The sequence below is a fragment of the Hydra vulgaris genome, chromosome 07 (assembly GCF_038396675.1).
Source record: "Hydra vulgaris chromosome 07, alternate assembly HydraT2T_AEP".
In the NCBI taxonomy this organism is placed as follows: Eukaryota; Metazoa; Cnidaria; class Hydrozoa; order Anthoathecata; family Hydridae; genus Hydra; species Hydra vulgaris.
This window is the reverse complement of record NC_088926.1, coordinates 14,894,374-14,919,535: the sequence shown is the minus strand read 5'-3', so window position 1 is coordinate 14,919,535 and position 25,162 is coordinate 14,894,374. Positions and strand designations below refer to the sequence as shown.

The 25,162-nt window shown below is 26.7% G+C and overlaps 1 protein-coding gene across 1 annotated transcript in view; it reads left to right on the top strand.

The window, feature by feature from the left end:
- LOC101241007 (uncharacterized) overlaps positions 1-23,377 on the top strand; it is a 29,137-nt gene extending 5,760 nt beyond the window's left edge. The window contains exons 2-8 of the mRNA XM_065801156.1: positions 10,301-10,424; positions 10,914-11,029; positions 11,827-11,908; positions 12,734-12,877; positions 14,731-14,937; positions 16,952-17,085; positions 22,725-23,377. Coding sequence (XP_065657228.1) covers positions 10,301-10,424; positions 10,914-11,029; positions 11,827-11,908; positions 12,734-12,877; positions 14,731-14,937; positions 16,952-17,085; positions 22,725-22,862 — 945 coding nt within the window. The 3' untranslated portion in view covers positions 22,863-23,377. The remainder of the gene's footprint in view (positions 1-10,300; positions 10,425-10,913; positions 11,030-11,826; positions 11,909-12,733; positions 12,878-14,730; positions 14,938-16,951; positions 17,086-22,724) is intronic.
- Positions 23,378-25,162: the final 1,785 nt, after the last annotated feature.

Sequence of the window (25,162 nt, the reverse complement as noted above, 5' to 3'; positions counted from 1 at the left end):
TTTTTATAGTTAGATTGCAATTTGTATGATTCATTTTGATTTTTTATGAATGTATAGTTGGCAGAAAAAGATACTCTTATTGTGTATTGCAATGACATTGAAGAGCTTGTAGCAATGGTACTTCATCACAGAAGTCAAGGAACAAATGATGTTGATATCAAATTAGGTGTAGATGGAGAGCAGGGATTTCTTAAAGTTACACTGTCAATAACCCTAAAACCGGAGTTAAAAAATAATAAAATTCCAGAGAAACTGAGCAAGTGTGACGGATATGCGTGCAAAGATATTAAAGATTCAAGCGTCCACAAAACTATTATATTGACCATTATGCCTTCATTGAATGAAAAATACCATAATATGCGGTTAATTTTGGATAAGTTAAACATTTCATCCTTAGATTACACAGTATCTGAAGATCTAAAGATTTTGCTTCAAATAGTTGGAAAACAAACTGCAACATCAAAGCACTCTTGTCTGTATTGCATGATGTCATCTCCTGACTTTCAAAAAGCTGATCATTATACTCTAGAGTCTTTGTGTAGATTGTATGACCAATGGATGGCTTATGGTGCAAATTTAAAAAAAGCAAAAAGTACACAAATGTTGTTAATCCCCCTTTATTAACAGGCGACAAAAACAAAAAAATACTAGAACTTCTAAATATTCCTGGTCTACATATACTGTTAGGTGTTGTAGACAAAATTTTTAAAGAGATTAAAAAAATTTATTTAAAAACAAGGAGTGTGGGTTACAGTTTCTTAACCAATATCTGTTTAAGATAAACATCTGCAGAGTGTTCTACCAAGGGCAGCATCATTTGGAAGGCAATGCTTGTAATAAATTGCTTAAAAACATAGACAGCTTTGAACTGTTTTTTCAAGAGTCTAGTCTTGGAGTTTACGCTGCCAAATATATTAAGGTACTTAGAGATTTTGAAAAAATAGTCCATGGTTGTTTTGGAAAATCATTAAGCTACACATATTTTAAAGATTTAGAGGAGAAGCTATAAAAATCTAAGGGCTACAGTTCCTTTGAAGGTACACATAGTTGAGCAACACGTTATCAAATTTATCGACATGAAAGGTGGAGTCTTCGGTATGATAAATAACTTTTAAATTTGATAAAAAATAATTTATAATCTTAGTAATTAAGTACTCTATTTCAACAGTTGAATCGTAAAATTTGCATAGTTTATGACAAATATTTATTAAATAAACTTGCATTTCTTTTGTACTTCTACTATTCTATAGGCTTAGGTTACTGGACCGAACAAGCTCTTAAATCCATTCATCAGGATTTCAATCAGTTTTGGCGAATGAGAAAAGTTGGAGAGCACAGCCCAAACTATATAGAGGTGCTAAAAAACGCAGTTGTTGCTTACAACTACAAGCACTTTTAAAGTAGCTTTCTGTTTGCAGGAATATAGTTTGTAAAAAGTAAAATATTAAACCTCCTATGAACAAACGTTTAGTATGACTTTGAAATGTAAAATATCAATCATAATGTAACCATAATAACCAGAATTTTTTTTTTACCGTAATAAATAATTGTAGTAAACCCTTCTCGACCCCTAATAGCCCTCCCCAGGGTATGGTTCCTAAAAACACTTTTCAATTTTTTGCTTGTTTTATATTAGGCTAGATCAAAATTCATTGACAGATTTCAAATTACATCAAAAAAAAATTTTCATTTAAAAGTTGAGACCATTTAAAGTTATTTCAGGGAGTAATTTTAAGCTTTGCATGATTATAAATCTTAAATGAAAAGAGATTTTTTGATGAAATTTGAAATCTGTCAATGAATTTTGATCTAGTTAATGATGGAACAAAAAAAAAATTTTACGATTAAAGGAGGCGTAGTTCTAGAAAGGGGGCAGCTAGAGGTCGGGCAGGGTTGGTTTAGCTCCAATTGCCCTAATTTTTTGCAAGTCATCCTCATTCGACACCAGTATCAACATACTAGAAATTAGAGTATGCCCCATGCCTCTTAGTTGCTTATCTTGAACAAAATTGCTTTCTACACATTTTGACCACCTTTCTGGCAATTTGTGGATACCACGCCAATAAAACTGATTGTTTTTTGAGGCAAACCATTCGAAGACCCATTTTTCAACTTCTTCGTAGGAATTAAAGTGTTGCTTATTCAATGCATGTCCTATCGATGAAAACAAATGGTAGTCGGAAGGAGCCAAGTCTGGTGAATACGGCGGGTGAGGTAACTCTTCCCAGCCAAGTGATGTTATCGTTTCCTTGACCGCTTTTGCTGTATGACTTGCAACATTATCATGCAACAAAATTACCTTTCCGTGTCTTCTGGCCCATTCTGGTCGTTTTTCAATCTATGCATGGTTCAAATTGATCATTTGTTGTCGGTAGTGTTGCATATCAACAGTTTCGCCAGGTTTTAGAAGTTCATGATACACCACTCCCCTCTGGTCCTACCAAACACAGAGCATTGTCTTTTTTCCGAACCAATCAGGCTTTGCAGTCAATGTTGTTGCTTCTCCTGGATTTACCCATGATCTTTTGCGTTTGGAATTCTTAAAATAAATCCATTTTTCATCACCAGTCACAATTCTATGCAATACTGACTTCCTTTCGTGTCGTAACAGCAACATTTCACATGTGGTTTTTTGTTTTTCCATTTGCCTGTCATTCAATTCATGTGGCACCCATTTTCTCGCACTTTTGGATCTTTCCCATAGCTTTTAAACGGTCAGAAATTGGTGGTTGTGAAACATTTAACATTTCTGCCATTTGTTTTTGACTTAAAGTGTCATCCAGTATTGCTTGCAATTCTGTGTCTTCAAACTTTTTTTAAAAATTCGACATTTTTAACATGATTAAAAAATATGATGTTGTTTATACAATGACTTGATGTTTACTAAATATATTTGACAGATGTCATAGCAACAAAATTAAAAAAGAATTAAGGCCCGTTCACAACAAATGTTCTCTAATGATACATTTGTAACTCGATGCTCACTTCATGCTTATAGACCTGGTAAATATGGATATTGAGTAAAGTTACATTTACTTGCGTTACACTTTTCCCTGACACAACAATATCTCTTAACAAGGCCTGTATTACTCAGATTTTTCTGTGTACAACTTATAAAGTGTTGACTGAAAAGTCTGACATGTATGTAACATGAATCTACTATAAAATGATTTCGTGCTTCATCATTTTTGTCCAAAAATGATTTATGGTGATTCTGAAATGACCCGTTTATTTGTAGGGTCTTTTTCACTTTCCCTGGTAGGCAATGGTTTCTTCTGTGATCTTTCAACAGCATATTAGAACCTTTGATCTTTTGTTCCAATTGTTCCCTTCCATTCTCCCAGCTGATCTAAGATGAATGTAATATCTTCCTTTTTGACAACAGAATTCTTTTTACTTCCCAGATCTTTTCAATCAGCTTCTCAGGATTTTTATTAATCAATACAGGTCAAAAGATTCTGAAGAAAATCTTCCCTTGACTTAAGTATTTGATGGACCATTCCTGTTACGACTCTTCTTTGACATGTTTTAATAATCCACTGTGCTCTGAATCTTCATCCTATACATCATAAATATAGTATTGTAGTGAATTCCTATTTTAAGAAAATATGCACTTTAAAGAATTTTAAATAAATAGTTTTTATACAATCTAAAGAACGTAATAAAACAACAAATGTATGCTTCTACTGTGTAAATATAAATGGTAAATTGAATTAAAGGTAATATAGAATTTTTTTACATAAACAAGAATTTGAAAAGTTTACCTTATATTGTCTATTGTAATTAGAGGAATCCAGCTAGGTTTTATGACACAACTGTTCTTGCTATTCTCTGCAGGGCACTAAGCTCAAATAATTCTGAAGAACATCTTTACCATTTGGAAGCTTATTCTTTAAGAGAATCTTGCTTGTTTTCTTCACAAGAAATATTTCTGACCTGTTTCTATTACATTTTGGGGTAAAAGATTACTACAATTGTGGAATAATCCAAGATTATCTGAACACTTTTTTCCAAAATTATCTGTATTTTTTTTTTTACTCCAACAACATCTGTCTAATATCATCTGTTAATTCAATGACCCCTAACAACATCTTTAGGAAGATGTAACTACATTTGGGAATTTTTCTTGAAGTCTAATAACATCTGAATTTCCTTTAGATGTATTTACATCCATTTACATCTGGTTAAAATAATGCATTATTAGTTGATATTTGTTTCCAGATAAAATTACATCTGAAAAAAAATCATATATGGAACTATATCTGGTTAAAACAATGTGTTATTAGTTAACATTTTTAATAATAATTTATTATTAATAACACAGGTCAACAAAAAACAAATTTTTTTCTGGTGCCGAGCAAACAATTTGTTTTTTGTATAGCATTTCTCATTTTAATTTCAAATATGCAACTATTTTTTTACCATTATGTCAAGTTGTAAAGATATTTAGGTTCAAATCTTAAGTATTTAGGGTAAAGTCCCTAATATTGTTGAAAAAAAAGTTATTCAAAAGTATGTCAACCTGGGTCTCAAAAGAAGCATATTTTCATAGAGATTTTAAAAATGTTATTCATTTGTAATAAAAATAAGTATTTTTTGTTTTATTGCTGAAAAACATTTTGTTGAAATTTTTTTAAGAGATTTTTTTGTCAATAAATTTTAAGAAAAAATATTTATGTTTTCTGAAATTTCTATGAAAATACGCTTCTTTTGAGACCCAGGTTGACATAATTTTGAAAACTTTTTTTTCGACAATATTAGGGACTTTACCCTAAATACTTAAGATTTGAACCTAAATATCTTTACAACTTGACGTGATGGTAAAAAAAGAGTTGCATATTTGAAATCAAAATGAGAAATGCTATACAAAAAACAAATTGTTTGCTCAGCACCAGAAAAAGAATTTTTTTTTGTTGACCTGTGTAATTGAAAAGATGTAACTATATCTGTAGAATCTGCAGATGTAGTTGCACAGATGTAGTTATTCCTAATATAATTGTAAAGTTGTAATTACATCTGTAATATTGCCAGATGTAGTTGCACAGATGTTGTTATACATAGGGTAAAACACCCAGTATTTGCCATGCAACCTAGTCTTTGCCATTTGATCTTTAAATAAATCCTGTCTTTAATTTCAAAGTTAGGATAGTCAAACCTTTGCCAGTTATAAAGCCATAATTGTTTTAAATGGCCGAAAGTTCGAAGATCCTACCTTTAAAAATAAAGGCATAGGATTCAGTGTGTTTTACCCCAGATAATTGAAAAGATGTAACTACATCTGTAATACTCATATATTTTTTGCACATATATTATAAGACACCTATAAAATTTCAGATATTGTTGAGCATATGCTATTATACTTCATTGTATTTACAGATGTTGTTGGACAGATGCTATTAGACATGGCAAACACTGATGTTGTTACCCTGACCCCGTTTTGGTTTTTTCTTTAGAGGCATATTTTGCTTTTCATTTACTAAAAATATAAATACATAGGTATAATAATATTGTTAAATGTCAATATTATTTAATATTGGCGTTTAGCAATGTTTACACTTTTATATCAACAAAATTTTGAAAAGTAATGATATTTGAAAAATAAAAATCTTTAAATATAGAAATATAATATTATTTCAAAAAAGAAAGAAAGAAATATAAGATACAAAGATAGAAAAATAATATTATTTTTATCTCTTTCAAAGGTAATTTTAGTAGATGCTAAATTTTGTGATCTTTTTTTTTTTTACATTTCTTGTATTCATATACTAATTTTTCTTTAAGATTTTCTTTAGGTGCAAAATTATTTTATTGCATTTTTTTCTTCATATGACATAAAGTATAAGTTTTCACTTTTAAACTTTATAAGAATAAACAATGTTTCTTGTTGCGAGCAGTCATGATAAATATTAGGAAGAAATTAGAAGATATATATATATGTATATATGTATATATATATATATATATATATATATATATATATATATATATATATATATATATATATATATATATATATATATATATATATATATATATATATATGTATATATATTTAGGGACAGGGATGCCAAGTCCTATTGATTTTTAGGGATTCTGGGACTCCAGACTTGGGGGTCAAAAATTAGGGACTTCTTGGACTCTGGGCTTTGATTTTTTTTTTTTTAACTTTTTTGAGTCAATTAACCAGAGTTTTTAGGGATGAAATTATGCTGTAAAAAATTATCATTAATTTTTGATATCATTTCTTATTAAGCGACGAGGGTTGATATTTGACTGGGGCCGGGGCCAAGATTGCTGCCAGGGCTATATAAACATTTATACATACTAAAGTATATTTTTTTAATTCAAAATTCATGTTAAATTATATATATATACATATGTAAACATTATTTTGGAAAGGGTATTTTATACCCTTTCCAAAGTTAAATAGTTAAATAAACTGCAAAAAATAGTTATTAAAGTTGTTATTTTAATAACTTTAAACTAAACAATAGTTAAACTACAATGCTATAACACGTTTTTATTTAATTTAAATGATAAAATATAGTGACTTAAAAAATATTACAAATTTTATTCTGACCTAATTATTTGTGTCTAAGTTAATGTTGCTCCAGTTTTTACTTAGGTAAATGAAGCGCTAAACTAATTAAAATTAATATTCTAATTGCATTCTCCTATAGAAAAACATGGGCAATGATAACCCAAGCCTAAGCATAATTCGGTATTTAGCTATCAGTGTACACCAAAGATTATGTCAAGGTTAAGAAAGGGATATAGAGACAGATTAATTTTAATTTGGGCTGACAAGTTAACTAAGGGATATTATTAGGTGATTATTAATCTGTTATACTGAAATATGTAAAAATAATATTCATTGCACAATATTCATTAATTATATATAACATTGAAAGTATATATTTATTAACTTTTGATTTTTATCTTTAGAACTAATATAACTTTATAGAAAATGTCACACAAGAAAAGTTTTAGCACTGTAAGGAAAAACAAGTACATTTGGGCCAAAACTCTGATGAAGTTTTAGCAGTCACATAAAAAAAGGGGCACAGTGCCTTCACAAGAATTTTCACTTAAAGAAAAATGTAGGACCCTATTCATAAAGCAGGTAGTTAGGTGATACTATTTTTTTGGAGCTGAAATCAGCAGTGAAAGGAAAGAATATGAACATTTCTAAAGAATTTCTAAGATTATGAAAGAATAAATTAAGTTTTCCGCATGTATTCAATCAAGTAATACAAGCAAACTTTCATGTGTGTTAATAATTTACGATGAATGTGTTAAACAAGGAAAATATGACACATTAGATGAACTGTTTGATATCACAAAAGCTAACAAAGTATGGTTGTCAGCTGAAGATAAACAACTTTATTACCTACAAGTAGAAAGTTGAGGAAAAGTTGGTTATGCCACCTGTAAAGAAGCAGGCAAGGAAACAATTTATACTTCAAAAAGAAGAAAATTACCCGACAAACCATCTACATCAGTACACTGATGAACCCAGAGTTTATTTGGGGATAGCTTTTTTTCCGGCGATGTTGGGTGTTCTTGTGATAGCCTCCAATATTATCAATTCTGTTCATTTAACTTTTACTAATGGTTAATAATTTTCACAGTGCTTCAAAGCACTTTTTAAATAAAGGAGATAATTACAGTAAACTTAATAGTTAAAAATATTTATATATATGATAAAAAATTGCTTATGTTCAATATGAAAAAAAAATCTATAGTAAATGTAACTTATTCAACAGCATTGAACAAGTTACATTTACTATAGATTTTTTTTTTAAATAAAGGCTGTCTTTTAAAGTTTAATAATAACTAAAACTTAATAAAGTTTTTATTAAGTTGTTGTATTCATTGTTTTTTTAAATTATTTTCAAAGTCAAAAAGAATTTGAAGAAAAAAAAAACTTTCTGAAAGTTTTTCATTTTCTTTAAATAATATATAAAATAGATCAAAAGCTTTCATTCATTCAAAAGCTTTCATTCATTCAAAAATTAAATTTGTGGGATTACTGCATTGTTATTATGGCTGAAATTTTTACTTTAGTTCGTTTATTATTAAAGCAGTTAACTTTTAATTGCTAACAAGTTAAAGTTAACTTTACTCTAAAGAAATGTTTTAAAATATTTTTATCTTTCAATAAAACAAGTTTTTCATACATTTGATTGTCTTTAAACTGAGTTTCATAAACAGTTTTAAATCTTTTTTTTTTTAATCTAACATTCTACTAGTAATTAAACGTAGATACAAGAGTATCAGCAAAAAAAGCTGCCAAATTTTGCACGCAATTGGTACTTAATAATGTTAACATTCTAACACCCACTCAAGTCAGAGTTTATAAGTCAGTATTTTAGGAAGCTTCTAAACTAAAGAAAGAGATGACGAAAAACTTAAATACTGAACAGTATTTAAGTTTTTTTTTGGTCTCTACATTTTGATAGAAAGCACCTTAATGAAAAAGAATGTCAGGTTGCAGTATTGAAAACAAAAGAATAAGGTGAAATTAGCTGCACTGTGCTTGAAAGATGGAGAGGCAGAAACTATTACTGATGAAATTTTGACAGTTTTTAAGGATAGTAGCTGATAATCTGTGAAGATGATAGTAGCTGACAATCAGTGTTAACACTGCTAAAAAAAACGGTAATAGTTGTAAGACTTAAGCGAATATTTTAAGGAGTTTGACAAACTGTTATTTATTTCTAGTCAGCATCACATGCTTGATAAAATTCTGTATGTGGTAATGGATGAAGATATTGATGGAAGTATCTCAGTTGATGAACAGTTATGAGGAATTGCAAGCAAAATTTGTGAATGGAACAGAAGTGGTTGTTGATAAGTAAGGCTGGAGAGAGCGAATAATGCCACCTTAGATGTGAGAATTTCTGGGAGATCATTAATGTAAATTAAAAAGTATAGAACCAAGGATAGAACCTTGAGAAACCCCTAAAGTTACAGGATATGAAGAAAAGTGCTGCCCATCCAGGACAACTTTTATACTATGATTGGTTAGGAAGGATTCAATATTCTTAAAAATATTACCTGATATACTGTAAAAAGAAAGTTTATAGAGAAGACCAGCATGCAAAACTTTATCAAAGACTGTACAAATCCTGAGAGGGATAAACGTAACCTCTCCACATCTATCTATTTATTACCATAAACAAATTAGCAGTAGAACAAGAAGATCGAAATCCATATTGATGATCAGAAAGTAAGTTATTAGATTCAAGGTGAGGGATTAAGTGTTTGTTAATTAAAGACTCAAAAATCTTGTTTATGATAGTAAGAAGACTAATGGGATGGTAGTTAGATGAGTCAGTTCACTCTCCAGAATTTTTTCAAATAGGGATAGCAGATCTCATTTTTTCATGTCTTATCAAAATCTTGTTTTCCAGCAGGTTGGAAAACAAGACTCTGTTAAGCAGGAAAACACTTTAGATACATAATCTATAAAAGTTTCAATATCCTTTAAATTATTATGTATAATAAAAAGTAAAAATTTCAAATTTTCAAATTAATGATTTACTATAAAAAAAATTCTAAAAAAATGATTATTAATAAATTTATTAGCAATTACACAATGGAGTATAACGAGTAGGAGTGGATATGTGCTTGAAGTAATCATGTTAAGAATGTGAAGAAGACAGTTTTAAAAATTTTTTGCGGAGTTTTCAAAGTTCAAGGTTGATTCTTTATGGGCAGGTTTAAACTTAAAACCATTGGTTAATTAAACTGGATGGTTTAACTGGAGATTATATATAAAAAACTAAATTTTAGTTCATAAAAATGAGTAAAGCAGTTAGGAATTGTTTTATTTATTACAACTTTACTCCTAAAAAAAGTTGTCATTAATTCAATCATTATTCAGCAAATGATTCAGATAATTTTATATATCATTTTGATAACTTATAAATTATAAAATGATTATTCAGGAAATGATTCAGATAATTTTATATACTATTTTGATCACTTATAGATTATAAAAAGATAAATAATAAAATTTCAACAAAATCAATACGCCTTTAAAGTTCAACAAAATCAATACACCCTTAATCAATATAACAACTAATGTTTAATAGTATTTATATTTAGTTTATTTTTATATTTAGTTTATATTTATATTTAGTTACCTCTAACATTAATAGGCATCTTATAGTTACATGTTTCTTAGAATTTTTAGAGTGTCAGAAAGTTGAAAATTTTTTATTTTTTTATTTTCAGATTTATATATTTTTTAAATCATTTTTTGTATTGGCTGCTGTATTTGTTATTTTATTAGACTGGAGCAACATATGACAATGACAAAGGAATTTTATTATGTGATTATTGTCAATCAACTGTAGAAAGGAACAGGTTTGGACAGCATGAAGAACTTCTTATTTGTAAAGATTGTGGCAACAAAGGTAGGAAAAGCAGTTTGTAATTTATTTTCAATAAAGATTTCCATAATTGGAAATTGATCACTCATATCAAAAAATGATTTTTGAATTTAAAAAAAGTTGATGATCAAAAAAAATTTTACACAGCAAACAAGTAAAAAGAAAAAATTATTTAACTTAAAATGAAAAAATTGATTAAAATATTTTTATAGAAAAAATAACAGCAGAAGTATTACTATTAAGTTTTCATTTTAACCAGCAAAATTTTGTTTTTAAACAGTTTCTTACATTTAAAACTTTTTTTTTTAAAAGAAATTAATTAAACTACTATTTAATGTTTTTGAAGAGATTTTTTTTAACAACTATAAAAGGTTTTTTTTTTAACTTTCAAAAGGTTTTTTTTAAGTTTGAAAGGTTTTAGCCTGATTAACTTGTTTGTAAAAACTATAAATCATATAAAATAGAAAATTATAAAAACTATAAAATATAAAATTGCTTTAAAAATATTTACAGCTCATCCATCTTGTCTCAGTTACTCTGCAGAATTAGTTGAACAGATTCGATCAGATGGATCTTGGCAATGTATTGACTGTAAAGCCTGTATAATATGTGAAGGAACTGGAGATCCAGTAAGCATTTGAATTATATTTTGATTGTTTTTTGTTGTAATTTAGATATTTTAAAAATAAATAATATTTTTTAGTTAAATAGTATTTCCAGGTTTTTATCTGTTTTTAACTCCCAACACATGTTGTATTTATATAAAACAAAGTGATTTGTCTTTATGAAAGCATAGATTTTTAAAAGATTTTTTTTTATAAGACCAAATGTACAAATCAGCAAAAAAAAAATTTAGTTTTGCTAACAGATTTGTATAATCAGCATTACTATTATGTTATTTTTAGTTACAATTACTGTGTTTTTTTGGTTACAATTACTGTGTTATTTTTGGTTACAGTTTTTAATGTAATGTATTCTAAAATAATTTGAAATTAAAAATATTTAGAAGTTTTTAGTTGGTCATTTATTGAGTTTTAAAAAAACTCTAAATACTAAAAAGAATGTGTATAAATTCTGTGCGCTTATGTGTTGCAAATTATATACATAATGAAGCCTGAGTTGTAATATGTGCTTGTACACTTTGAAAAACTTTATTCTATAATTAAGTTTTTAAAATTTATAGTTAGGCTAAATATATTTCTTTCCACTAGGTTTATGTGACACTTCGATACTAAAACATGTGTTTAGGTGTAATGTATGATAGATAAAGTTTATTAGGTCTTGTAAGAGTATGTCTTTTAAGCAAAGGGAGTTTCGGGAGTCCAAACATGATATAGTCTTGATAGAATCTTACGACATGATATGTGTATTAATGCATAACTGTTTTTATTTATATATGTAAAAAATTATAACTAAATTTATGTAGGACACATTGCTATTTTGTGATGCTTGTGATAAAGGTTATCATATGAATTGTCATGAACCAAAACTTACACAGATGCCTTCAGGTATTTATACATCATTTAAATTATTAAAATAAAAATTTAAATGAATTTCAAATAATTTTGATGAAGATCAAAATGAAACAGAGTTGGTAATAATAAGAGAATTGTAGGAAAACAGAGTTTCTTTAAGAGTCAATTGTTTCAGAATGTTTTTAGAATTGTTTTTCTTTTTTGTTTGAGAAATTTTTTTAAATTTAATTTAACTTATATTTGATAAAATAATTCCAAAAAAACAGAGTTTTGTAAATAAAAAATGATAAAATAAACAGAGTTGGTTTTATTAATAAAAAAATGCAACAAAGTTAAAGCTAAAGCAGGTTGTACAAAAACCAAAAAATAAAATGTATTTGTACAAATTATTCAACATTTTATCTAATATTCAAATGGTTATTTTTTGCTAATTTTTAAAAGTAAGAAAATGTACCCAGATTGCTTTAGTTTTAAAAGTGAGAAAATGTTATACAATACTATATACAATCCTATATCAAAAACTGTTTTTATAGTTGTTTTTTTTACAAATTTTTTTTTTCATGAATAACTTTTTATTTTTTATTCTATTTTTTATCTTTTTATTTTTTTTTTATTATTATCCTTATATATTATATTTATATTATTATATTATTTTGATTATTTATTAGTTACTAAATAAAGTTATTATAATTAACACTTTAATAGGAATGTTATAGTGTATTTAAATATTTAAAAGTGTTTTAATGTATTTAATATTATAATTTTTTAACTTATAATGCAGTTTGTCTCTATGTTGCAATCTTTTTTTTCAGCTAAATCTTTTATTTTATTTTTATGATTCTTTTATTTTTATTGTAGGTAAATGGGCTTGTGCTAACTGCCAAGTAAAAGGTAAAATGAAGCTATCGATGTCCTCTACCAAACCAGTGTATATTATTGCAGATGATGATGAACCTCCAAAGACTAAAGGAGCTAAAATTGCACCAACTACTTTAAATTTGGGTATGTTTTAAATATGAGTATGTTAAAATTTTGGCTATGTTTTATAATTACAAAAGAATTATATAGAATAGAACAATACAAAGTGAGCTTGAAGTGAATGCAAATTATTGTTTTTTAAAGTTCAACACAGTAATTTAAATTTAAAATTTGTTACAAATTTAAAGTTTAAATATTTGTATTATTATAACAAAATATTTATAACAAACATTAATAGGGGTGCCTTGTAAACATACATTAGGGTCAAGAAAGTACCAAGATTATACCAATGATAATTTAGTAGTAGCAGTCAGCAAGATTAACGATGATACAATCAGAGAAGCAGCTACTGAATATAATGTATTAAAGAGTACTTTATCAAACTGAGGAAAAAAAATGGTAATAATGTTGGTCATCCAACTGTTTTATCATCAGACACAGAGATGGTACTTATTAAGTATATCACAATTTGCTCTGAATGAGGATTTCCATTGGACACTATAGACCTAAGGGCTATTACAAAGAATATTCATAACAAACTTGGAGTAAAAATTGCTGTTTAAAAATAATTATCTCGGAATTGAATGGGCATCAATTTTATACATTAAAATACATTAGTTTGTTAATTGGTCATTAGTATCCACAGCATGGGGCAACATTGGACAACCATTAAATTTTAAAAAAAGTTGAAAGCAATTCTTTGAAAGATAAATTTATAGAGTATATCCTAAGGTTATTTATCCCTAAGTTAATAGCAATGTACATATAAATATTTAACATTTAAAAAGTTATTTGAAAAAATAAAAAATTGTCAAAGTAACTCTAATTTACAGTATTTTTATTGATGCAGATTTGCTTTTAAGCTTTGTGTGCAAGAAGTTTTTTGTACAAAATGTTATGCACACGTTCAGCTAAATGCCATACACAATGCAAAACTAATCATCAAGTACTTAAATACTTTCTGCATTATTGAAACTCCATCAGTAATGCAAACAATGTCGTAATGCAGCATAAGCTGTGTTGACAATTTTTGAACTAACTCAATGCTTTTTTCAGCAAGCAGTGAATTCACACCTCTAACTAATCCAAGGCTTGAAAAAATTTTTATTTATGGTTGATGGTTTTTTGTACAAAATGTTATGCCCACATTCAGCTAAATGCTATACACAAATTGCATAATTACAGTGTCCCCATATGCTAAAGTCAAGAGTTAGATATTAAAGTTATATAAATCTTCCCATTAGGCATAAAGTATTGATTATTGATTTATTATTTAAAATGCATTGTTTTTTCTTTTTATTGAATGCACAATTGTAATTGGTTATAAATTATTCAATTTTTACTCCAGCATACATAGTCATTCAAAACCATTTAAAGACTAGCATTTGTCAATTTAGTTATGAAAAGTTATTTTTTTTCAGTCATTTAAAAAAAAAAATTTCAAATATTTTTTATATATCCAAAATTATATTTTTATAGACCAAAATTCCAATTTGAACAAACACAATGCCAGTATTTTGGCACTAAAAAAAAGTCTGTCTCAGTATTAGTATCTTAGTTACCTGTATCAGTATTAGGTGTACTAAAAAAACATTTTAGTAGAGCTTTTTAACAAAAATATAGTATTAAATGACAATGATATCATTTTAAAAACATGGATCTTATTAAATTTTTTCAAAACCCTTATGCTTTTAAATTGACTTTTGAAAATTTGTGCTAAACAAAAGTAATATGTGGTGTAGCTTTTGTGATTCATGGTTTATGTTTAAAGTTAAACTTTTTGTACTGCAGTTGTTTCTGGTTTAATTAAATACTATTTATTTTTCCTGTTTTGTGTAGGTGTAACAATTTTTAATTTTTTGTAATTTTACTTAAAGGTAAAGAGCATTATTCAGCACCACATACAACAATCACTAGTATTGCTCAAGTGCATCCACCATTATTCCAGAATTCTCAAGCAGAATCAGGTGTTGGGCATTCAAAGACTGGGGTAGTATATAAGCAACCAGTTATGCAAAGTACTTTTGGTAAAGGTGTTCATAACAATCTCACACATATACTTAATCCTAAAGTTCCATTACCAGGTTTACATCTTTACATGTTGAATATTTTTATTAACTAATAATTTCTAATTAATTTTTTAAAACTAATAATTTCTAGTTAATAATAGGTCTACCGAAAAAGTCTGTTCGTTTTCACAACAAAATATATCACTTTATAATGAAAACAAAAGTAAAATAACTTTGTTTGAGTTAATTTGCTACATATGTATGACTACATTAAATGATAAAAATAATACTCCGAATGGGTGGCAGGAATTGTGTCAAAAAATGAACTTCAGAATAGTGTAGAATATATTAAAAAGGCCTAATGTCGCAAAAAAAAAAAAGGAATAGTGTAGCTAATGAATTTAACGAATGTCAAAAAATAAAAAGTGCTGCAAATGAATTTAATGAATAGTGTTGAAAACAAAAAAAGAAGAATAGTGTCGCAAATAGTAAAAACGGAATAATATTTTACAAATAAGAAAAAAGAAAAAAAAAAGAATAATGAAAGAAAAGATTGCTACTAAACATCAAACCTTCAGTCAATGTAGCAGCACTCCTTTGGGGCAGCAGGTTTTTTTTGTAGAAACAGAACTTTTCAGTTGACCTAATATTTTGTGCAATTTTTACTTTTTTGTTAGTGTAAACCATACTATACCATATTTACTACTATTGTATACCTTACCATAATTACTGTCTAATAATTACTACATTTCTATTTAATTAAAATAAAAGAATCTATTAGAGTACTGATGTTGATGACACTCAAAAAAAAAAATCTTATTTACTTTTACTTTTACTATTTACTTCTACCTTTAATATGGTAGATGCTTAAGTTGTTATGGTAGTTACTTATGTTGTAATGGTTGTTAGATAATTATTGATTACTAATTAGAATATCATAATGATTGCAGTTTTTTCCTTTTTTAGGCTGATTAGAATAAAATTAAACAACAATTTATAAATAATTAAATAACAATTTATAAATTATACAATCAGTGTGTACAAAAACTAAATATGATGAAACCATAACTATTATTTATGGAAGAAATTTAAATAAGTTTGGTTCTCTTTGCAACATTCTCTTCTCCATTTGGAGAAGTGATTATTTAACAAATTTTTCTATGAATCAAAAAAAAAAAGTAAAATAAAATTAATTAATTATCTTTTTTTAACTATTTCTATTTGTTGATTTTTTTTTTAATTTATCCTACTTTAAACAAGATTCAAGTAAAAAAAATCTTGATGCATTTTAATATTATTTTTTTTTACATTATATAGTACAAGGGGCAAATCAATTCAAATTTACCACAACAAGTTTACTGCAACAAAATTAGCAAAGTTCTTTCAAAAGACTTTTACATATAAAACTATTACGTATAAAATATTATTTGTACAAAATAGATGTTAATCCAGGTAGAACAAACACAGGATTTATTATTATAAAATTTAATAAAAATAGAAATGAGTTGAATAAAAGCTTGTTACTACTTTAATTAACTTTACTACTTTGATTAGAAAGTAAAATTATTTAAAGTTAACATCAAAAGCGTATATAAATAAACCAATGATCTCAAAATATGAAAAGTTATATTTTGAGATGAAATAAATAAACTTAAAAGACAAGTATTTCTTGGTGATACTCGTGAAAAAAGTATAAAACATGTCAAAAAAACATAAATGTTAATTTTAAAATTAGCTTTGCCGGACCTGACAGACAAATAGCCAGAAGTAATATTTGCCTGACCAGGCTATTTTGTATCAATATTGTTTTAAAACATGATGGTTTCTTTTATCATAAAACTTTAACTTAGCAATATAAAAGTTAGCAATCACAGTTGCTTCAAAGAATATACTTTTAAGATTGCTAAATGGTTTTGGCCCATCCCAATTTGCGATCACTTAATTCTGCCCTTGTAGTACAACATTTTCATCCTATTTTGACTTCTGTTTTCAATGTGAAGTTAAAAAAAGTTCAAGTCAGGTAAATAATAATAATATAATTATTTAATAAGATTTGCGGTTTCAATTATTTTAGTTAGTTTTTATTTAGATGTTCGGTCTTCAATAAGAGAGGATGTTTTAAAAGCACTTCCATTAGATGTTGCAGATTGGACTATTGATGATGTTGCATACTATTTCAAATCTCATGGTTATATGGAAGAAGGAGCTTTGTTACAAGAACAAGTAAAAATATTTAATTTTTAATTTTTCAAAGTTACAAATCCTATTAATTAAACACACACACACACACACACACACACACACACACACACACACACACACACACACACACACACACACACACTATTCTGCACCTTTAAAAAGTACTGCAATCTTTTAGATGTAATTTATGATCAAATTGATCAAGCCCTTTCTTTTTATCCCTCTGCCAATATTGTTGTTATCTGATTGGGATCTGTTATGCACTGACTGGGATTCATTTTGTAATTTTCTTTGTGACAGTCCTTGTGCTGATGTCTTTTGTCTCTCCACTGATAAATGCGCCTCCTACGTAATCTCCTGGATCCTGGTAGGTATGAAAGTTTTTATTCCTTGTTGTTGGTTTCATGTCAAGCCTCATTGTACTCCATGGTTTTTGCCTTCTTGTGCAGGTGCTATATCTAATTGTAAACATTTTTTTAAAAGAACATTTCTCTTTAGAACAAATTTTATTATTGCATGAAATGTAAAAAGGTGCTAAGTTTCATTATTCCCAGTTTACTAAATGTTGCATCTTATCTCAGAAAATTCTAGAAACTTTTGGAATATCTTCAACTGTGTCATTAAAAAAGGTAAGTCAAACATTCCATCTTTAATTCATGGGTCTGTTTTTTTTACCTCTCAAAGATAAAAGCAAAACTATTTGTAAAGAACTTTCCTCAAATTCAATTTTAATGTCTGTACTCTTCCTGTCATTCCAGTTAAATATTAGTAAAGTAATTTTTCTATTAAACTCTTCTACAGTTTGTGATCCAGATAATATTCCTGTCATAGTCTTACAAAAGTGTTTTCCAGAACTGTCTTCATTTCTTTCTAAACTATTTAATAAGTGCATTATATGGAGGTGGCGTTGCAAGGGCTATTGCTCTTAACATATCAAAAGCTTTGGATAAAAAAATCTTATCCATAAGCTTGCTTCATATGGTATAACTAGTAAAAATTTTGAAGTTTTAAATGATAATTTAATTATTTTGATAATTTAAATGCTTCTTACCTCTACTAATGATCTTCCTGAAAATCATGAAGATCTAATTTGAAAATCATTCATCTAATTTGGTTTTATTTGCTGACAACTCAACTGTATACTTAAAAATAGTCTTTTCATTTCAATCTCTTAAAACCATAGATGTGTTCCATAGAAACTCTCGGAATTTCACTAGAAACTTCATTAAGTTTTTCAGAAATGGAAATTCACTTGAAACTCCATTAAATTTGTCAGAAAATTCTGGATGTTTTTTTGATGTTAATTTGAGAAACATTATATAAAATTTTAAATATGACAACATTTGCATTTAAACAAATGTTTTTTATAATTGAAATTTTCACAAGATACATTTTTGTAACAATTTTTTTTTTTTTTATTCATTTAAATTAACTTTTTCGAATATTAGAAATTCCTTTTTGTAAAAAGTTAAATAATCTAAATTCGGTTTTAAAAGTTTACAAAAGTTTAAAAAATTACTTAAAATTCCATCGGAAAAACAGAAAAGTTGAAGAACATTTTTATAATATAAATTCAACGCAAAAAAAAAAATCGCCTCACATGAACGATGCAAAACAGTTAAAGAATCCATTAATGATCATGCAAAAAAGTACAGAAAAAGAAAAGCTGATGAATGTTTTGCAGCAGAAAGTTATAAGAATAAAAAGTATTAGTTTCTGAACCATTGTCTGACATTTTATATTTAAAAAGTAAATAAATTATTATGCTTTGCAGATTGTTTATGGTAAAACTGAGATATTACATTTGATTTTAGAGAATTTTAGAGAAACGTAATTGTTCAGTAGTGTTAAGTTACTTTATTTATTCCTTTACCAACGTTCCAGAATTTACCTACATACATTCGTCAATTTGTTGATCTTATAATTTACTGGGATTTTCCAGATTTTTTATTAAAATAATTTTCCAGGATTTTTATAGAAAAAAATTTCTAGGATTTTCATAAAGTCAAAAATTTATCTATGTAGAACAGGCAGCCAATCTTAAATCTAATTTCTCTTCTGGAACAGCTTGGAGTTTGCAGTGGCATGTGAATTTTAACTCCAACAAAGTTCATTTATTCACTACAAACATCTATTGCAATATTGCTGACATTCCTGTATTAATAAATAGCAACCCTCTCACTTCACAACTTCTTGGATTATTTAAGTCCTCTACTTTACAACTTCTTGGATTATTATTCACTACTGACCTCATGGAAACCATATATACATTCCATTGTTAGCTTCTGCTAAGGTTGCTTCTTTTTATGGTGCTTACCATTATTTTACTCCTGATTCTATTATCTACCTCTACATATCTCTTATTTGTCCCTGTATGGAACACTGTTATCATATTTGGGCTGGTCCTTTTAATGATGGTTCAAAAGGTGGTATATGTTATATGTAAACAACAACACTAAAGATGATAGTTTAAACAAGCTATCATCTTTAGTTCCAGTCACTAAAACTCATACTGGCTTGACTTCTCATTCAGTAAAGTCACATTTATCCCTTCATGCTTTAAAAACTTTTGTTCATCAAGTTTTTTTTCTCGCACTTTAATGCTTTGGAACTTCTCCCATCTTCATGTTTTCCTGGCTTATACAACTTTCAAGTTTTCAAGTCTTTGGTTAGCTGTTTCCTTGCTCTTTAACACTATTCTTTGTTTTCTAGTATTTTTCTCTTTTCTTTTTTTATTTTCTCTTAACATAATTGTGGTTGCTTGCAGCTTTGTTTGGAGTGAATAAGTTTTTTTTTAATTTCTATTTCTGCTTTTTGTTGTTAAAAACACTTGCTCTTTTGCTATCTCATTGAAAAACTGATTACTTGAATGAGAGAAAGTAGTTATTGTGACCAAATTTTTAATCATTTATTGTCAAGCCTGTCTTTAAGATTGTAGAGGCCAAAGTTACTGATTTTCTTTGTGTCTCTTTTATCCATTTTAATATTTCTCTCACCTTCTGTCAATTGAAATACCTAAATCTAGTGTTTTTTGATTAAAATCTAGAAGTTTGTTTAGGCTTAGTTCTTTCTCTGAATTTAAATAGACTATGTAGGTATAGCCATCTGGTTATATCTAACAGTCATGTAGATATAATCCAGAATAAAGATAAAGTGCCATGCTCCAGCACCTAGATGGAAAAAAATCAAATATAAAAACTGCATTAGATAGTAGTTGATCTTGATAGGGTGGAATAAACACCTAGAATTCTCAAAATTTGGCAAAATTACTATTTTAAGAGAACGGGTTTTTATTAATATTAAGTTTACCATATAACAGTTTCAGCTAACATAGTGTAAGTATTAGTGGTTCTCATGCAGGGGTTCTTCTTTCCATCATAGTCTCTGTAGAATAATGCAGTTTTAACACTTGGTTCTTATTAGTAAAAAATGTCTTCTAAATTAATTCAATACTTTGGAGGCATTTTAAAAAGCTTTCCACATTTATATTGTTTTAGTGAACTATGTGCAGATGTACGCAATATGTAAGTGCAAGTGTATTCAATATATAAGTACAAGTGTACACAATATGTACCTAGTATTATTTAGTGTTAAAATCACAAAATTTATCAATATTAAAAATTGTTTTTTGTCACTATTCATGGACAAATTTTTTTTTTTTTAATTTGTTCTGTTTATTTTCTTTAAAATATAAATTGTGTAAGAGTACTTTTGGATATTCAAAGGGTTTGTTCATTAGCTTTGAACATTATTGCATGTTTGTGATATAATGTTTTGTAAATAATAATATTTATAAAACAAAATTTTTTTAAAATAATAAAAAATGTTTATAAAACAAAATATTTAAATAAATAAAAAATGCTAATATTTATAAGTTCTTTTTTTTTACTTATGTGATTAGGGTTTGATTTTAACTTGGTCCAGTTTGTGACTTACTAAGGTTTGATTTTAACTGGGGCCACTTTGATTAAATCAAGAATGGACCAGATTTAATAAAATTGTAGCCAGGTCTTTTTCATAAATCAAATTTTATAATTAAAATATGGGAAGGAGTTGAGAGATAAACCTTAATACACTTAATAGTTTAAATTATTTGCTAAATATTTTAGTAAGTTACAACTATTTTACAAATATGCAACAAATCAAATTTTTAATAAATAAAAACAAATCTTTTTTTGTTTTTGTTTTTAACCAATTGTTAAAATTTTTAACAATTTTGTTAAAGAATTGTTTTTGTTTTTAACCAAATTGTTAAAAGCACTATAAAAAGGTAATATATTGAAAAAAAGAAAAAGATAATATATATATAAAGTAAAATATTAAGTTAAAAGGAGTTTATTACATAAAAATGTTTTTTGCAAAAGCAAATATTCTTCAACTGGACAAAACTTTATATGATGCTTTTTTTTATTGTTTCATATGATTCTTTTTTTATAGCAATATGAGGCAAAGCAATGCCTTGCAATTACTAACACTTAGACGGAAATTTAAAGTTTTAAAAAATATATTTATATCATTTGTAACACGATCCAAAAATTTTCAACTAAAATTTTTAATAGATTTTTTCATAGAGCATTTATTCAAAATAAATAACTATTTATGCTAAAATTTATAAAAAAAAGTTTTAATGTATTGGCAGAAAAAAAGTATTCATGTATTGGTAAAAAAAAGTTTTAAAGTATTGGTAGAAAATGGTCATAAAAAGAAAAATGAATCTATAAAGTTGAAATGAAATGAAAAATGAATGAGTTGAAATAAAATAACATCTTTTAAAGAAAACATCACCAATAAACGATTCTTATAAACACCACCAATAAATGATTCTTATAAACACCACCAATAAAACATCACCAATAAAACGTCACCAATAAAACATCAATAAATGATTCTTATAAACATCACCAATAAAACATCAATAAATGATTCTTATTAGCATCACCAATAAATGATTCTACAAACATGCAATAGTTTTCCTCATCACCTAATCATGTAAGTATTTTCAACATTGTCTTTTTTTTTTCCTGGATTCCTGGAGTCATTTCTAAGTAAAGAAAAGTTTTTAAGAATGTAATTATGTAACATTAAAAAAAAATTAAAAATTTATGTAATCTTAAATTCTCTATTACTTTAACTAAAATCCAAGGTTATGATAAATAACCTTCAAATAAAAATGTGGAGTTATAAACTCCCTCATGTTTTGCTATTGTAAAAAAAATGCCAGAAAAAAACTACAGATTTTGCTTTTGCATTTTAATGGGACAACTCAGCTATTGCATTAAGAAAGCTGTAACAGGCATTTCCTGTGGAATAATGATAACGCTATGAAAGTTAAAAATTTAATAGAAAAGTTTATATTATTACTTAAAGTAAATAGAAAATAAACATTGATGAGTGATGTCCTAGTGCTCATTTGGAATCATGATGTTGATTCATAATGATGTTGTTCACTTTTTCTAATCATTAAATAAGTTTTCAAAATGTCTTCAGAATGAAATAGAGATATAGATAGAATTAATTATTTTTCATATTTTATTTGTTTTGTAAGGTCATTTGATTAATATATCCCATAACATGTTCAAAATCAGTTCAGTATTTTTTTGCTTTTTTTTTTCAATATTTTTTATGTAATTTTGACAATATTCTTGTCTATATATTTACAGGAAATTGATGGGCGTGCATTGCTTTTGATGTCTCGTAATGATTGCTTAACTGGTATGCGTATTAAACTTGGGCCGGCACTTAAAATTTATCATATGCACATATATAAACTCCAGTCACGTACAGATTTCCTGGGTTAGTTTTCAAATTTCAAGAAGCTTTCAGATTTCTTACATTCAAATTTATTCATATGCTGTAAATAATATTTGCTTATCTTCTGGTACCCATTTGAAAAATAATTATTGGATACAAATCTGAAAATTGGATGGTTTCACCAGGTTAATGTAACATTTAGACCAGATATAGTATTTTATAAATTGATCTGTTAAAAGATTTTTTTAAATATGTGTTTAATATTTTTAAATATGCAATTTAAATATATGGCTCGGTACAATAAGTGGTCAAAATTTGGTGTTTGTCAAAATAGTCTTATAATTTTATTTTAAAACTTGTTTTCTGGTTTTATAATTTATCAGTTATGGATTACATCAAATGATTCTGAAAAAGTATAAAATTATTTTAAGTTTTATTTTTTTGTTTTAGAAATTTCTTGAAAGAAGTTTTCTCTTAAAAATTTGTAAATGGATAGTAAAATGCATGATGTAAACTAAACTGTTTATTTAAAATTATTAACTACAAAAAAAAATTTCAATAATTATTTTGTTGTTTTTTGAAAATCTTTTTTGTTCATTTAATTTTTTTTATTCATTATACTTTATTAGAAATATTTTTAAGATTGTTTACTTGTTTAAGAGTGTTTACTTGTTTAAGAGTGTTTACTTGTCTTATGTCTAATCTTTATTGGGTCTTTTTTTTTCTGAAAATTTATGAGATAAATGATAAAAAAAACTAAAAATTATAAATTTATATAAATTTATAATGATTTCACAGTAATTCTGTACAATTAATAAGAATAATGATTTCTGTGCAAATAAAAAAGGTTACATAAAGCCTGACCTATAATAACATGTCTACTTTTTTTTTTGTTTTTCTTCTTCTTTTCAGGATTGATCTTTCACCTTGAATTCTTTAGATGTTTTATACTTATGAAGGATCATTTGTTGTAATATTAAAGCCATCTTCCTAGAAACAAGTTTTTTTCTGTTTTGATGCATGTAGTTGCATTAAAAATATTTTCTGGAAATTTTTTTTTGTTGCATTTCAATAAACTAAAATTGTGGTTGTTTTACCATTCTGAAAAAGTTTGGTCTATAAGTAACCTGGTCTCTAAGTAGCCTAATTTTTGGGGTAGTGTTTTGTTACTTTTTTATTTGGCTTCGGTATTATATTGGTTTCTTGATGGGTAAATTCAAGTACAAGTCTTTCCTTTTTGATGACAATCATAGTTGATGTTTTAGTAAATCAAAGTAGATTGTCAGGTTTTATATCTATAAAGAAGATTAATGAAATATTTTTTTTTTAAGGTTGATTTTTTATTGATATAAATGGAATATTTCCACAGCTTCGGCTTTCTGTTTCATTATTGCTGTATTTTTTTTTGGCAGTTAAAAGTTGATTGCAATGTTCTTTGTGAAGTTACAGGTAAAAGTTGATTGCAATGCTCTTTGTGAAAATTCTTTACTTGCAACTCATCTAAGTCCATTATATAATTGTTGCATTTAGTAGATGTTTAAAAGATTTAAATTTTTGCACAACCTTTTGATATAACCTATACATTTTTTACTTGAAAAACATTTTTTCAAGTAGCATGATAAATACATGCATGCATACATACATACATACATACATACATACATACATACATACATACATACATACATACATACATACATACATACATACATACATACATACATACATACATACATACATACATACATGCATACATACATACATACATACATACATACATGCATACATACATACATACATATATATATATATATATATATATATATATATATATATATATATATATATATATATATATATATATACACGCACACAAAAACGCTCACTCTTGTTGTGTGTCCTTCAATTTTTCCCATAAACAATACTCTTAAACTTTATATTTAGAAAAGTTAAAAAAGAAGATTAGAAAAGGTTTGAAACCTTAAAAAAAGCTTTGAAAGTTTTTGTTTTAAACTTTCGATTTTTTAGATAGATGTTCGTTTCATTTCTTATTCAATTTTCATTTTCTTATTTAAATAGAACATTATGCAAGAGTTTGGAAGCAATTTTTTACAATTAAGTACCCTTTCTGGCATTTTTCATTCCATTGGATTAGTTTATAACTTACTCGCACTTTACAACTTTTCCAATTTGTCAAAATCAATTCTATGTCACTCACTAAGTTTTTTCCACACCTTTCGCATCATTAGGCATTAGTTATTGACATTAATTTTAATTCCCATTAAATTAAATCCCATTAAATCTGATATATATATATACATATATATATATATATATATATATATAT